Source organism: Equus asinus, chromosome 2 (genome assembly GCF_041296235.1).
Source record: "Equus asinus isolate D_3611 breed Donkey chromosome 2, EquAss-T2T_v2, whole genome shotgun sequence".
Taxonomy (NCBI): domain Eukaryota; kingdom Metazoa; phylum Chordata; class Mammalia; order Perissodactyla; family Equidae; genus Equus; species Equus asinus.
Window position 1 is genome coordinate 135,010,516 of NC_091791.1, and position 14,347 is coordinate 135,024,862.

General features: G+C 36.3%; 1 protein-coding gene across 15 annotated transcripts in view; it reads left to right on the forward strand.

Moving 5' to 3' along the window:
* The window catches only part of CSNK1G1 (casein kinase 1 gamma 1), a 195,632-nt gene that overhangs the window by 90,934 nt on the left and 90,351 nt on the right, over nucleotides 1-14,347 (forward strand). For 14 of the 15 annotated variants that reach the window (XR_011498929.1, XM_070500166.1, XM_070500169.1 and 11 more), the window contains one exon: nucleotides 9,497-9,537. The exons of the other annotated variant lie outside the window; for it this stretch is intronic. Coding sequence is in view for 12 of the 14 variants with exons in the window: in XM_070500166.1 (XP_070356267.1) it covers nucleotides 9,497-9,537 (41 nt within the window). In the remaining 2 variants the exon portion in view is untranslated. The remainder of the gene's footprint in view (nucleotides 1-9,496; nucleotides 9,538-14,347) is intronic. 15 annotated transcript variants of the gene reach the window in all.

Below are 14,347 nucleotides of genomic sequence, written 5' to 3' on the forward strand. Positions count from 1 at the left end.
GTTTTCGTTTATTTATATTTTATTTGGAATTAAGTTGGTTTCTTCCTTTTTTTTTTTTTTTGAAGTACAATATCTTGATGTGGTCCCTCCAAAGACCGTGTTCTTCCATTACAAATTTGGAAGTGACCATGCTCAAAATGACAGTAGTTTCTGTTACACTAACAGGTCTGAGAATTCCTTATTTTCCTAAAATGGCATTTGTGCATTTAAAACAGATTGCCCAAATTCACTTTTTTTGACATTGTGGTAAAAATACAACATAAAATTTACCATCTTAGCCAGTTTTAAGTGTACAGTTGAGTAGGATTAATTAAATGCTTATTGTTGTGAAGCAGATCTCTAGAACTTTTTCGTCTTCCCCAACTGAAACTACCCTTTACACAACATTCCCTTTTCCCTGTCCCCCAGTCCCTGGTAACCATCATTCTACTTTCTGTTCTGTAAATTTGACTACTTTAGATACCTCATAAAAGTGGAATTATTTACCTTTTTGTGACTGGCTTATTTCACTTAACATAATGTCCCTAAGGTGCAGCCACGTTGTAGCATGTAACAGGATTTCCTTCCTTTTTAAGGCTGGGTAATAGTCCATCATATGGATATACCTCATTTTGTTTATTAGTTTGTCCTCCATTCATCCATCGATGGGCATTTTGGTTGCTTCCACCTCTTGGTTATTGTGAATGGAATTAAATTGGTAGCTTCTTAATGCTAAGTTGAAGGTACCAAGAGGTTAGTTTTTTGATGTGGAGGAAGCAGCAGCAATTCTGAAGTAGGATGAAATATGAAGAAAGGTAGACCTGAATAGAGTGACTGCCTTTTTGCCCTGGTTGTCGTTGCTGGCCAATGAGAATAATAGCTCACCTCATGCTTCCCAAAGACTTTTTTCTGAGAAGGACTGTCTTTTATGCCTTAACATGCTACTAGATGGAATGCAAAGTGGATTTGATAAGTGTATTGACTTTACTCAAAAAGATAAGACTTGAACACACTGAAACCTGTATTTTAATTATTATTATTAACAGTATGGGCCTCTGATGTAGGAGGACTTATACTTTCTTATTTGTGGATCACTTCAGTGGAGACTGTTCACTTCCTCATCCGTTATATGGATATATCACATTTTGTTTATCCATTCATCAGGTGATGAGCATTCTGGTTGTTTCTATATCTGAATACTCTATGACCCAGAAATTCCACTCTCGGTATGTGCCCAAGAAAATGCATATAAATGTGCACCAAAGAATGTGTTCAAGAATTTTTGTAGCAGAACATCTAAGTCATTATGCAGACTAATAAACATGAACTAGAGAGAACTGGGAACTACCCCCCCCCCCGATTAAAAGAAAAAAAAGGCATGAACTACTAATATATGCAACAAAATGGATGAATCTCAGACATAACAAAAGAAGCCAGACATGAAAGAGTGGTTATTGTATAATTCCATCCATTTATGTTCAAAATAGGCAAAACTAATTTCTTGCAATTGGAGTCAAAACAGATTACTTTGGATGGTGGTAGATGAGGATTGTTGATTGGGAAGAGGCACAAAAAGCCTACCGGAGTGCTGAAAGTGTTCTCTCCCAGATGATTCCATGGGAATATGTATGGATATGTAAAAATTCACTGAGCTGTACATTTAACATTTGTGCACTTCCCTTCATGTGTTATACCTCAATAAAAAAGAAAAATAAATGTAAAAAGAATTTGTAAGGCATATCATCTGTACAAGAGAATTAAAATTTGCTTTTAGATGTTATCAGTCAATGACCTTCACACAGCTTTCCACTGTTCCTCAGGAACAGCAGCTTCACCATAATTGGCTCTAAACAAACCTGAAAATTTATGTGCCACACTCTTTAGGAAATTGTGCAATTAATAAACAATAAAGCAAGACTAAAAAAAAGAAGAAACTAAGTTAACATTGCTCCTGTTAACATTACTACTTTCATTAAGACGAGAAATACAGGGATACAGGTCGTAGGTGTATCACTGGGATCTGTGAAGTTTCCAGATACTGTGGCTTCTCCAATTTGTACATTAGTTGAGTGCCTAATTTTACATATAAATATTCATCTACTTCTGCTACAACTTCATTAATAACATCTGTATTTCCTCTTAAAACTTGCATTATTATCTAGAATGGAGGTCTACATTCTTCTTGGTAGGAAAATATTAGACTGTTTATGCCTGATCAAGTTTATGTCATTGACAATCCATGGTTTTAATTTTTCTAGAATCAGTTACTTTACCTTGATCTCTGTTCATTATTATGTTTTTTCACTTTCAACCCTTTTACCAAAAGCCTATTTGGACTTTTCTTCCTGAATGGCTGGAATGTCTCATTGGTACTATAACCTTCTCCATGTCCGTGGGTCTCCATTTGGTCTTTTAATTTTCCACATTTATATTGCAGAGGTCTTCAAATAGCAAGTAATCCATCTGTTCTGAGAGAATACTTCAAATCTAGTAAGAGATCCATAATGAAATATTTACTGAGGAAATAATATAACATCTCGGGTTTGCTTCAAAATTTTCGTTATTGAAATTGGGTGAGGTTACATGGAGAAATCAGTATATAACTTTGAAATTGTGCATAATATTGAAAAAAATAAAAATACTTCAGTATTTTTCTTCTGCAGAGTATCATGCTTTTGGGAGTGATTCATTCTAGTTTTTTTTCTCACCACTATAATGTAGAAAGTTTTACACATTTGCTTAACAAAGCATAGGCCTCTGTAAGAACTTCAGAGTCTCACCCTCTTGAAATGGGGTATAGATCTGTTTTTGACTCTATTTATAAATGACGTTCCCTACCCCCTTTTACCTCACTCTACTCATCCTCACTCCAGACTTTCAGCTGCTAAAAAAGTTCTCATTTTTCTTGCCAACAGATTGATCAGAATATCATGTTTAATAGTTTGGGAAAGTCGTAGAAACTAGTCCAATCACTGACCTAAGCTTTTCATCTCAAAGTGAAATAATTGAAACTGTTGTTCCAGAAGGTTTTTATTGATGGCTTTTATTTTTTTTCTACTATAACTCAAACTAAAAAGTAAATATTATATTGTGATCCAGTACATACACAATTTAACATGTGTGTGTCTGAAGCAAAAGTTCCGTGAAATAATAATCCTTACTAAATGTGATGTACTCTCTTTTTTATTTTATACTGTTTTTCTTTGAATAATGTGTTGGTCAGGGCCCACTGAATTTATTTAATTTCACACTCCACGAATGGATCATGTCCTGTAGTTTAGAAAACAGTTTAGCATTGTCTAAAGCAGACATGTTTTAGCATGTTAATAGTATACATACTCTATACCATTTCCAGTGGTGTTAAACAAGGCTTAAAAAGATCTTTTTATAATAAACTACTTTCTGATTTTTTTTTTTTAAGATTTTATTTTTCCTTTTTCTTCCCAAAGCCCCCTGGTACATAGTTGTATATTTTTAGTTGTGGGTCCTTCTAGTTGTGGCATGTGGAATGCCACCTCAGCATGGCCTGACAAGCGGTGCCATGTCCGCCCCCAGGATCCGAACCGCGAAACCCTGAGCCGCTGCAGCAGGGCGCACAAACTTAACCACTCAGCCATGGGACCGGCCCCTACTTTCTGATTTTGATAAGTAATCCCTTCAGAAAACTTGGCACGAGAAGAAATCATCCTTGCTATTAACTGCTAACTGTTTTGGAAATGTTTCTGCATAGTATACTAATATACTAGTAGAATTAAGTTAGTGAAAATGAAAAAGACCTCTGGCTTTTTTCTTTAAAGTTGTAGTGCCATTTATTATCTTTACCCCTAATCATACTGCCCACTTAAAGAGATGCTCTCTGGATGGTGGAGGCAATAGGCCAACCTGTCCTCTTTGCCCTAAATAAACATGGTAAGCAATCTGAGTTACATAAAAGTGGTTTCTTGTTTTAACTATTAATTGCCTTAAGTTCATTTGGCTGGATTTTTTGGTTTTTTACAAATTCTAGGTAGTAATTGATAAATGTACTACTTTCACTTTAGGGCAAGAAGATGTGATAACTGGAGATCTATCTAAACTGGGAACCCGAGGCTGTATCTTCCTTAATCAGTGTGACTCTGAGAACCGAGACCTGCTGGTTCTTTGAAATAGTGCTGTGTCTGGTGAAGCTTACAGTAAATGATGTCTGTAGGTGACTTACTGAAACAGGAAGTCTTATGCAGTAGGTTTTATGGGCAGCATCACATCCAGGACTGCTGCTTTAAAAGGGCTGAGTTTAGATGTAAAGCTCCGAAAATGACTATGTAATGCAGTTTCTTTTCCATTAACAATAAAAGAACCCATCGACGGGAAGTGAGCTTGGGATGCATTGTGGATTTTGTGCAACAGATACTAATAAAAGCTTTGAGTGCTTGGGATTGTGCCATCTCATCGATGGTATTTTTTTGTCTGTTAAACTGCCTGCCTTTCTCACAGTTATTGATCTTTTTTTTTGAAGCTGAAGCAGTTAATTCATTTTAAATGGGCAGGATTTTAACCCTCTATCTTTGTAGTTAAATTCTTCCAGAGCAAAATTTTTGAGTACTGTATATCACTGAGGATAGTGGTTGAGTGATTATCTAGCCTTCCACATGGCTGCGTTTTGTGTTGGCCTCTTCAGTCTTAATGATGCCCCCTGGCAAAGGAACTCATTTGAGTGATGCTTAGCTCAAGAGAATTATCCCGTCATCTCCAGTGCCTCTTAGGAATAAGGATAATTGCTCTGTAAGAGAGTGACATGTGTTCAGTTCTTTGGTGCCCCCAGAGAAAGTAAGCAAACGTAAGCAAACATAAGCAAGCTAGCATTTTGTGATGAATCAACCATCATGTTTGGTGTTACATAGGCTGTCTGATTTATTATACTTCTGCAGTTATATTCTTTTATACAGATATGAAAATTGAAGGCGGGAGGCATTTCATAGTTTGTTACTTTTAGGTTTAGTGAGAAGTTGGAGGAAGGCATCATAGTAAAGTGGAATGATCATTGCCTACTCTCCTGATTTTCTTTATGTTCTCCACTAATTAAGAGCATCATTTTTATCCTTCTCTTTTCCTTATCCCTCCTGTTCACATGTAATCTAAAGGTTGTTAATTTTTTCCTTGAAATGCCTTAATTATAAATTCTATTTTTTAAGTCGTTTTCTTCCAGGAATTGTTGCCTCATACCTGCAGTAATAATAGAAATAATAAAAATTAATTTGTTTAGCACCTTGCAGTTTAACCAAGTACTTTCACATATTCATACTCATGTAATCCTCATAACCACACTGTATGTGGTAGATGTTATTCTTTAAATATTATGCTATAGAAACTTCCTATTCGTCTTCTTTCTAGGTATTCTCTCTTTTATTTTATACATTGGGGCCAGGTTAATATTTTTAAAATACAGCTTTCATCATTATGCACAAGACCTTTGGTTGTTTCACAGCAATATGAATAATGAAGTCAAAACTCCTGTATTTGCATTTAGGATTCTACCCTTCTTTTTTAATTGCCCTAGAACTTTTTCAGAAGAACTTTATATATCTAGTCAGTTTGGTTCACTTCAGCAAGTACTGGTATCTGTTCTATATTGAATACTATGTTTGTTGCTAGAGATAAAAAGATGAGGTAAACATTCTTCTTGTTCTCAGCAAATTCACTGTCCACTGGAGGTAAATAAGATTTAGGCATAGCTAATTATAACGTATGTGGAAGATCATGGAACTGGATGCTTCCTCAGTTTTATAAAGTCTATTTAGAAAAGGAGATTTTTTTAAATACATAAAACCACAAATAAGCCCAAAAAATGGGAGATAAGATGAAAACAGATGAGGAATACTAACACAATTTTGGATTCTGGAAGGCAGACACTTAAGTGGTAACTGACTTAAGAGTCCAGAGAAAGCTGAGTGACTGAAAGGATAGGCCAGTTTGTTACAAAAAAGGCACTAGATAGGCTTGAGAATTGGAGACATGAGGACCTTCAGAAAGTTGGGATGCAGAAGGAAGTAAACACAGGAAGCTTAGTCACAAGTCTATATAGGAAGCAGTTAAGTTGGTAAGTCCTCTCCCTCCCTAGCGTCACCTGGCACCTGCACTTTCCCAGCATCACAGGAGATGGAAGCTTCACACTTGTGAAAGTGAACTGCACTGTGAAAACTGGGCTACCTGGCTGAGCACAGGGAAAATGAGAAAAAGGTTACCCATTGATTGGTGAGATCCCCCAGAGTCTAGAAGCAGCACATCCCTAAGTGCCTGGGATTTCTTTAGCTCTTAATTTTTTCTTCAAAAGAAATCTGTGCACAATTTCTATAATATAGCAAGTTTGTTTTACTATAAAGAAGATTTTCCCCCAAATCTTGAAAGGAAAGTGAGGATCAAGGAAAGGTGTGTCTTATTTGTCCTGTAGCTTATGCCCTAGTACACCTCAGTGTACCCTTAGTTGTGCATATCTCAGAGTAAGAGGCTGGCATTCAGCGTTGTTCACACCCTGTCCCTGTTGGATCTTTCTGGCTTGGCTACTCACCATTTCTTCCCATGTACTTTGTGTTCTGTTCATATTGGTCCACTCACAGTATATCAAGTTCTGGACATTTTCTATCATGTCTCCACCTCACTATTCAACTTAGTATTTTTAATAAGAAATGCCCTTTATTCTGTCCTCTCTTTGTCCTTCAAGGCTCATCTCAAGTGCCACTTGTGCCCAAATGCTTTACCCTCCCTCATCCAAACTCCTCTACTGAATTGTTCATATTACTTTGTTAACACTCATCACACGTGACTTATTTAACACACTTCTGAGCTACCATGTGCAGGGCCCTGTGCGAGGAGCTAGCATACAGTCTCTGAAGGATGAGACCTGAATGTTACTCATCTTAGATATCTGATATCTGAGTATGATGGATATTGAATATTAAAATGCTTCCCCCACCTCTGGTCTCTTATTTTTCTAGTTAATCTTTTATACTTCCTCACAAATGATTATTCAGAATCACAGATCTGATCATGTCAGTACCCTACGCAAAAACCTTTCATTTTAAACTTTAAGATGCCCTTGAGGACTCTCCTAATGTGGACTGAGCCTTACTCTTCTAGTTTCTTTTGCTGCCCTCACTACTCCTTGCACATCCCTACCCCTTCCTTCCTGATCCTCATGATGCGTGGTCCACCTACTCCCAGACTATCCACCATCTCAGCCTATACTATCTACTTTCTTATTTTCTGTTTGTTTGCTCATACAGTTTCTTCTCTCTGAAATGACTTCCCCTCCTCTTCAGCTATTAAAATCCTACTCGTTTTTTAAGGCTCTGGGGGGAAAAGCAGAATGGAAGAAAGAAAGACAAGAATTTCCTTCTTGAAACTACTGTAATTGCCTTCTCTCTTTTCTTGCTCACAGATCAGAATTCAGGTTTATTACTCTGCTTATACGTACACCAGCATCTCACTTCACTTTAAATGTTACATCTATTAAATTGAAGATCTGTTACTTTAAGCATATACTTCAAATATTAAGTCTTGTAACAGTGAAGGCATGCTGTACTGTGAATGAATAAGGGGTGAATTTTGGTCTCTACCCCCCTGTAATTCTTATTGATAAAATGGAGTACAGAGCGGGGAAGAATGTCCAGTTCAGGAAGACCCCCTAAACACACTTAAAGTTTTAGCAGAGGGGGTCAGCCCTCTGCTAAAATTGGTTTTAGGTCACAGTATCAGTACTTATACAGTGCCAGGAAGGGCTCCCCTGAAAAATCTTCATGCAACATCATTTCTGGTGTGGAAGTCTGTGGCCAAATTGGAATTTTAATCTGCCTGGGAATTGGTTGTTACCACCTATCTATTTCTCTCCCAGTTATTAATATCCTTTTCACAATTTCATCAAATATACTTAAAAAAATTTTTTTTGGTGGGAACATTAATCAGAAACACAAACTAACTTTTAGAAGCAGAATGCAATTTATCTATGTAGAAAAATGCCTATTTTCTGCCTTTTTTTCTTTTAAAAAAAGTTCATCTTATACTGGTTTCTTACGTGTTTATCTGGTAACCTGTGAGTCCTCTTTATTATGTAATTTGCAGACAAAAGTTATGCCTAAATTAGTATAGTGATTAACACATAGAGGTTCTTGTTAACCTGATAGTAGTAGTAAAAGTGTAATGGTGTAGTTCCCAAAAGGCCATCTGTTGTCTACAGCTTGGTAAAATAAAAGCTTATATTGCAGGCAACTTTTTATTTCCACAATGAAGGGGTTTTTAAAATTATTATTATAAAAACAATGTATATTATATAAAAATCAGAAAATACTAAGAAACAATCATTTTAATACCTTAATATACATCTTCCTATATCCTTTTCCATGCGTATATATTCAGCTATGTACATATGTGTGTGTATATATTTATGTATATAAATAAATATAACATTTACCTCTATCTAGTATTTAAAAAGGAGTCACACTGTATATACCAGTACCTTTTAATCAGTCAAGGTTTTAGGTGTCCAAGATGTGTGGAACATGGTCTTAAGCACCATAGAGCATTGAGAGAACTATTAAATAAAATCTCTACCCTCAAGATATTTATAGTCAAGCTGATTAAGATAGGACAAATATGTAAGAAGCAATGTGAAGTCCAGTGCAGTGGCTAAACTATATGATATGTACTAAACACTCAGGAGGAATTAAAATGAGCCTTTAAGACTCAATGGGGGAGGGGTGGTGAAGGTAGCTAAGTACCTGGCATATAGTAGGAGCTCACTAAGTGATAGTTGTTGCTCTCACCCTCAAACTCCAAGCTTTTACTCTGATGTCTAGGAGAATATTGATTCCATTTGTACAAGTGGAGAAGTTGAGAGGAAAAACTATCACTATTTCAGGAAGAACTTTGAGATGTTTAAGTGTTGTCCAGGTGGAAAGCTGTTCCTGCATAGTGAAAGATACAGAGCTAGAGTTCTGGTGAAGAATGAAAACAGCTTTGAGTCATATTTACAGACAGTAGATGAGTTTTCCAAGAGGAGAGTAGAGCAGTAATTGGTTTTATCTCACACTGTCCTCTATGCCAGCTAAAGTTGAAACTGAATACCGTGACAAAAAATATAAAATCCCCATTTGTTAGTGAATTCGAAAAATGAGGGTTTGTGTTTATTGTGCCAAGAGTTAAAATCTCTGTATCTTTGAAATTCTGGCATTTCTTCTTGGTTTGCCTCATGGCTTAAGAGTTTGAAATATTAAATAACAAAACCGTGTGTGTGAGAGAAAGAGATTTTTCTTTTTTTAACAAAAATGCTCACATCTAATTTAAATTTCCAAATTCTCAAGCTGTTTTTGTTCTTGTCTTGCTGGGTCTCATTATCTGTGTTCAGCTTCTCACTTATAAATCATGTTTCATATATGTGAACAGCATTGGGAATGTGACCTTTCTCATGACCCTGTAAGCTAAGATTTTGTTTTGCATTTCCCAGAATAAATGTCACTAAAACATATACATTCTGCTTTTCCCCTAGGTAAAAATCTCTACACCAATGAATATGTAGCTATCAAACTGGTGAGTAGAATCTGTATTTGTGGTAATTATGTTTTGGTGCTCTCAACCCTCACATATCTTTTTATAGGACATAGTTGTAAGCATTCACAAAAATACTTATGTTGTTCTTTTCCCTTGCATATGATCCCACATAGTCATTTTCCTTCAACTATAGTATTACAGTGGTGAATCACTGTAATACTATATAATACAATATAGTCAGACGATGCTAACTATAGTATTAACAAGGATGAATCAAAGAATAATTTAAAAATAGCTAGACAAAAAAAAATCACTGTAAGACTAGTAATTTGTGTGAAACTTGTACCTTTCACAGTGCTGTACTAAAAGATAAAATCATTTGAAAGTTTTATTATTTTTTTCTTGAACGTGACTGATCCATTTTTAAAATGTAAGGTATTTATTAATATACTTAGGAGTAGAGAACCAAATCTGATCATCTAATCATTGCCTTAAAAAGCTGTCAAACATGAAAAACACACCATGTGGTCAAATTTGAAGCAGAGTTCAATTGGTTATGTCAGTACTAGTCTTATGAATAACTAAACTAGTCATTGAAAATAGCATCCTGGGGCCGGCCCCCTGTCTCAGTGGTTAAATTCTCACGTTCTGCTTTGGCAGCCCTGGGTTTCGCCGGTTCGGATCCTGGGTGTGGGCATGGCGCCACTAATCAGGCCATGTTGAGGCAGTGTCCCACGTGCCACAACTAGAAGGACCCACAACTAAAAAAAAAAAAATATATATATATATATGTACAACTGTGTACTAGGGGGCTTTGGGGAGAAGAAGGAAAAATAAAATCTTAGAAAAAGAATTTTTTTAAAAATATTTTTTAAAATATTTATATATTTTTTAAATATTTTTGAGGATTAATAATTTTAGAAGAAACGGTTCTTTATCTTATATTTAAAAGTGATACAAAACTATTTCTGGTCATATGAAATGTTTCATAAGGCTAGTTTTTATGAAACTGTAAATGTTTGTCCTCCTAGTAAATCCTAGTAAGTTTCCCAGAATTTCCAGGTAGTTTGGGGGCCTTATAATTGGAAGGCAGAGGAGTTAATGTTTGAAGGAAGGATCTTGTTATAATTGAATGCTGTTCTTTTGTAATAAATTGTACTTACCACATCCACACCTGCTCTGTGGTTGGTCGCTTCCTCTCATTCAGCTTGTCAGTTTATAAAGGGGTTAGGGTTGTCTGGTGAAGAACTGACAGTTATCAGATTCGTTTTTCTACAAAGAAGTTGACAGGGAGCAAGACTTACAGAAGGTAGTTGCTAGGGAACAAGTATTTTCTTCTGTCTGTTGACTTGGAACTCTTGATGGAGAAATGGGAGCAGGAAGAGAGGTAATGCATGTTAACAATGCAGGCCAAATGTTTTCTCTGAATATCAAAGGATTAACCTTATCTTTTTACTTAGAGGAATTTATTCTGTAAAAGTGTTCTTTAGTTCATCTCCTTTTTAACTTTTTCTCTTTTACTACTTTGGTGAGTTGAAATCATTTTGATTCTTCAGGACTAGTAACAGTAAGAAGAAGCCCCTAAAATACTTTATTTGTTATTGTCGCTGTATTAATCAAGACTTCTTTTGAGGGTTTCTGTTAGGGGCAATTCTGTCTGTCTAGATTTCTGCTTCCAAGTTTATACTAGTCAACGTATTTACATAACCTTGCATAACATATTGTTGTATTGAATGACCATTGCATTTCACTTACATTTTATTAAACTTTTATTCTACTTTATATAGCTGAGTTAAAGCTAAAAATAGACTTCATATCATCTAGTATGGTGTGTCTCAGTACCTCATTTCTCTTTCAAATAAATCTTAGATAAAGGCTTTTTGTAGGGTGACAGTCTTATCTGTGAGCCTCCTCTCTTGCTGTTGGGCTGTATTCTTTGTGGCAGTAACTGAGCTCTTTTCATTATAACGGTAAAATTTGCCTTTAGCATTACAGTCCTACAAGTTAGCAGTAATGCTGTCTGTTCAGGATTTCAGGCAGGCCTATGTATTCCAGAATAACTGTGACTCTGGCAAATAACCAGCTCTCTATGGAAATGTAATCAGCATCTGTCACAGAAATATAGGGAAGCCCTGCTCGTACTGTTTCAGTTTTACTTTGTTTGGATCTTCATTGTGGGCTCTTGTTTTTTGGATTTCTAGGAACCTTTTTTAAAAATCATAGATAATGTGAACAGAATGTCATGAGCCCTTCCTTTACCTCTATCACCAAGATTTCTAGAGTTCTTTTTAGCAGAGGTTTTCTAACAATTGTAAAAAAAATAAAATAAATTCTGTGCATGCTGCTAATCTTGCTGCCTTCCACAAGCTGTAGACTGAGTGTTTGCAATGTCCTTTATCCTCAGTGCTTCCAGAAGAGCACCTTGAAGTTCCACTTGGCTGAACAGGCTACAACAATGTGCTGAAGGGGGTTGGCTGAGGGGTGTAAGTCCTTCCGTCTGCAGTGAAAAGCCCCTCCTATCTGAATATGTGTGATGTGTACATGCACTTTCAGCCCTGTAACTCTACAGAGTTTTGCTCTTTTTATTTGCTTAGTTACCTAAGATCAGATTGAATATTTCCTATTAAGATTTCTGGTATGAAGTTTGAGAGTATTATGTTTGAAGAAAGGTCTGTGGTTTTTTAATTCATTGCCCCTTGTGGTTTGTCAGAATCCAAAGGCTGTTACTCCAGAAAGAACACTCCTCTTTCTAGTGTTTAGATCAACCTCTGGTTCCATGTTGATTTGTCAACAATGTTTATGTTTGGTTCCTTGTGAATTATTAGTGATTTTGCTAAAGGACAAAGCCTATAATTGACTGCTTTGACGGTGATATAATAGTACATCTAAAACCAAATGAAGAGTCTCAAGAGCCCTCTCTATCTGAAGAGATTAATGAATAAGGAAGTGACTCTACAGTATAATTAGTATGTACTTTTATTTTGGACTGCAAAAATCTTGAGAAACTTGAAGTTCAGCTCTGATGATTACTGATTTTATAGTCAAAGAAGGACATGAGTTCTTTCATAGAACTCCTTACAGATATGAAATATTCCAGTCTGCCTGAGTTGATTTAGATATAACCTTCCTAGAAGCAGAGGGATAGACTAGATAACTTCAAGGAAACTTCTCAATTCTGTGACTTATGTATTCTATATCTTAAGAAAAACACAGAAAACTTCAACTGGGTTCAGGAAGAGCCTTCAAAGATGATCAAACAGTTAAAAAACAGGACCAATGAGGAAAGGGTAAAGGAATTGAAATTACTTCTGAATAAAGAATGTTTAAGAAATGATTGAATAGTTTTGTTTTTTGAAGATAGCTTTTATGGTATTCACAAGTTATTGGGGAGCAATTTTATCTTGTTATTGAGGATATAAGAGAAATAGGCTCAAGTTTCAGTAGTGGAGATTTAAATTACATATAAAGACCTTCAAAACCATGAAATTTGTTAAACACCAGCATGAATTATCAAAAAGCTGTAGAATCTCCTTCCTTTGAGCCTATCTTAAAAATAGAACAAGTGGACTGGCCTGGTGGCGCAGTAGTTAAGTGCGCACGTTCTGCTTCTCGGCAGCTCAGGGTTCGCCGGTTTGGATCCCGGGTGTGGATACGGCACTGCTTGGCATGCCATGTTGTGGTAGGCATCCCACATATAGAGTAGAGGAAGATGGGCACGGATGTTAGCTCAGGGCCAGTCTTCCTCAACAAAAAGAGGAGAACTGGCTGAGCTCAGGGCTAATCTTCCTCCAAAAGAAAAAAAAAAAGAACAAGTAACCATTCAGTGGGGGAAGGACTATCTTTTCAACAAATGGTGTTGGGAAAACTGGATATCCACCTGCGATGAAGTTGGACCTTACCTTACATCATATACAAAAATTAACTCAAAATGGGTCAAAGACCTAAACATAAGAGCTAAAACTATAAATCTCTTAGAAGAAAATTTAGGGGAAAAGCTTCATGACATTGAATTTGGCAGTGATTTTTTGGATATGACATGAAAAGCACAGGAAAGAAAACAAAGATAGGTAAGTTGAATTTTATCAACATTAAAAACTTTTGTGCACCACAGGACTCTGAACAGAATGAAAAGGCAACCCATGGAATGGGAGAAAATATTTGAAAATTATATATCTGATAAGGAATTGATACTTAGAATTTACCATTTTAACAGTTAAGTGTATAGTTCAGTGGCATTAAGTACATTGACGTTGTTGTGCAACCATGTCTACCTGCCATCTCCAGAACTTTTTCATATTCCTCAACTGAAATTCTGTACCCATTTCCTCCTCCCCCTAGCCCTTGGCAGCCACCGTTCAACTTTCTGTCTCTGAATTTGACTACCCTAGGTACCTCATATAAGTGGAGTCATGCAGTATTTGTCCTTTTGTGTCTGGCTTATTTTGCTTAGCATAGTGGTCTCAACATTCATCTATGTTGCAGCATGTGTCAGAATGTCTTTCCTCTTTACAACTGAATAATACTCCATGTATGTGAGAAACAAAATGTAACTACATTTTTTTCTTTTTTAAGATTGGCACCTGAGCTAACAACTCTTGCCAATCTTCTTTTTTATTGTTTCCTGCTTTTTCTCCCCAAATCCCCCCAGTACATAGTTGTATATTTTAGTTGTGGGTCCTTCTGGTTATGCCATGTGAGATGCCGCCTCAGCATGGCCCGATGAGCAGTGCCATGTCCACGCCCAGGATCCAAATTGGTCAAACATGGGGCAGCTAAAGTGGAGCGTGCGAACTTAACCACTTGGCCATGGGGCCGGCCCCTGTAACTCTACATTTTGTTTATCCATTCG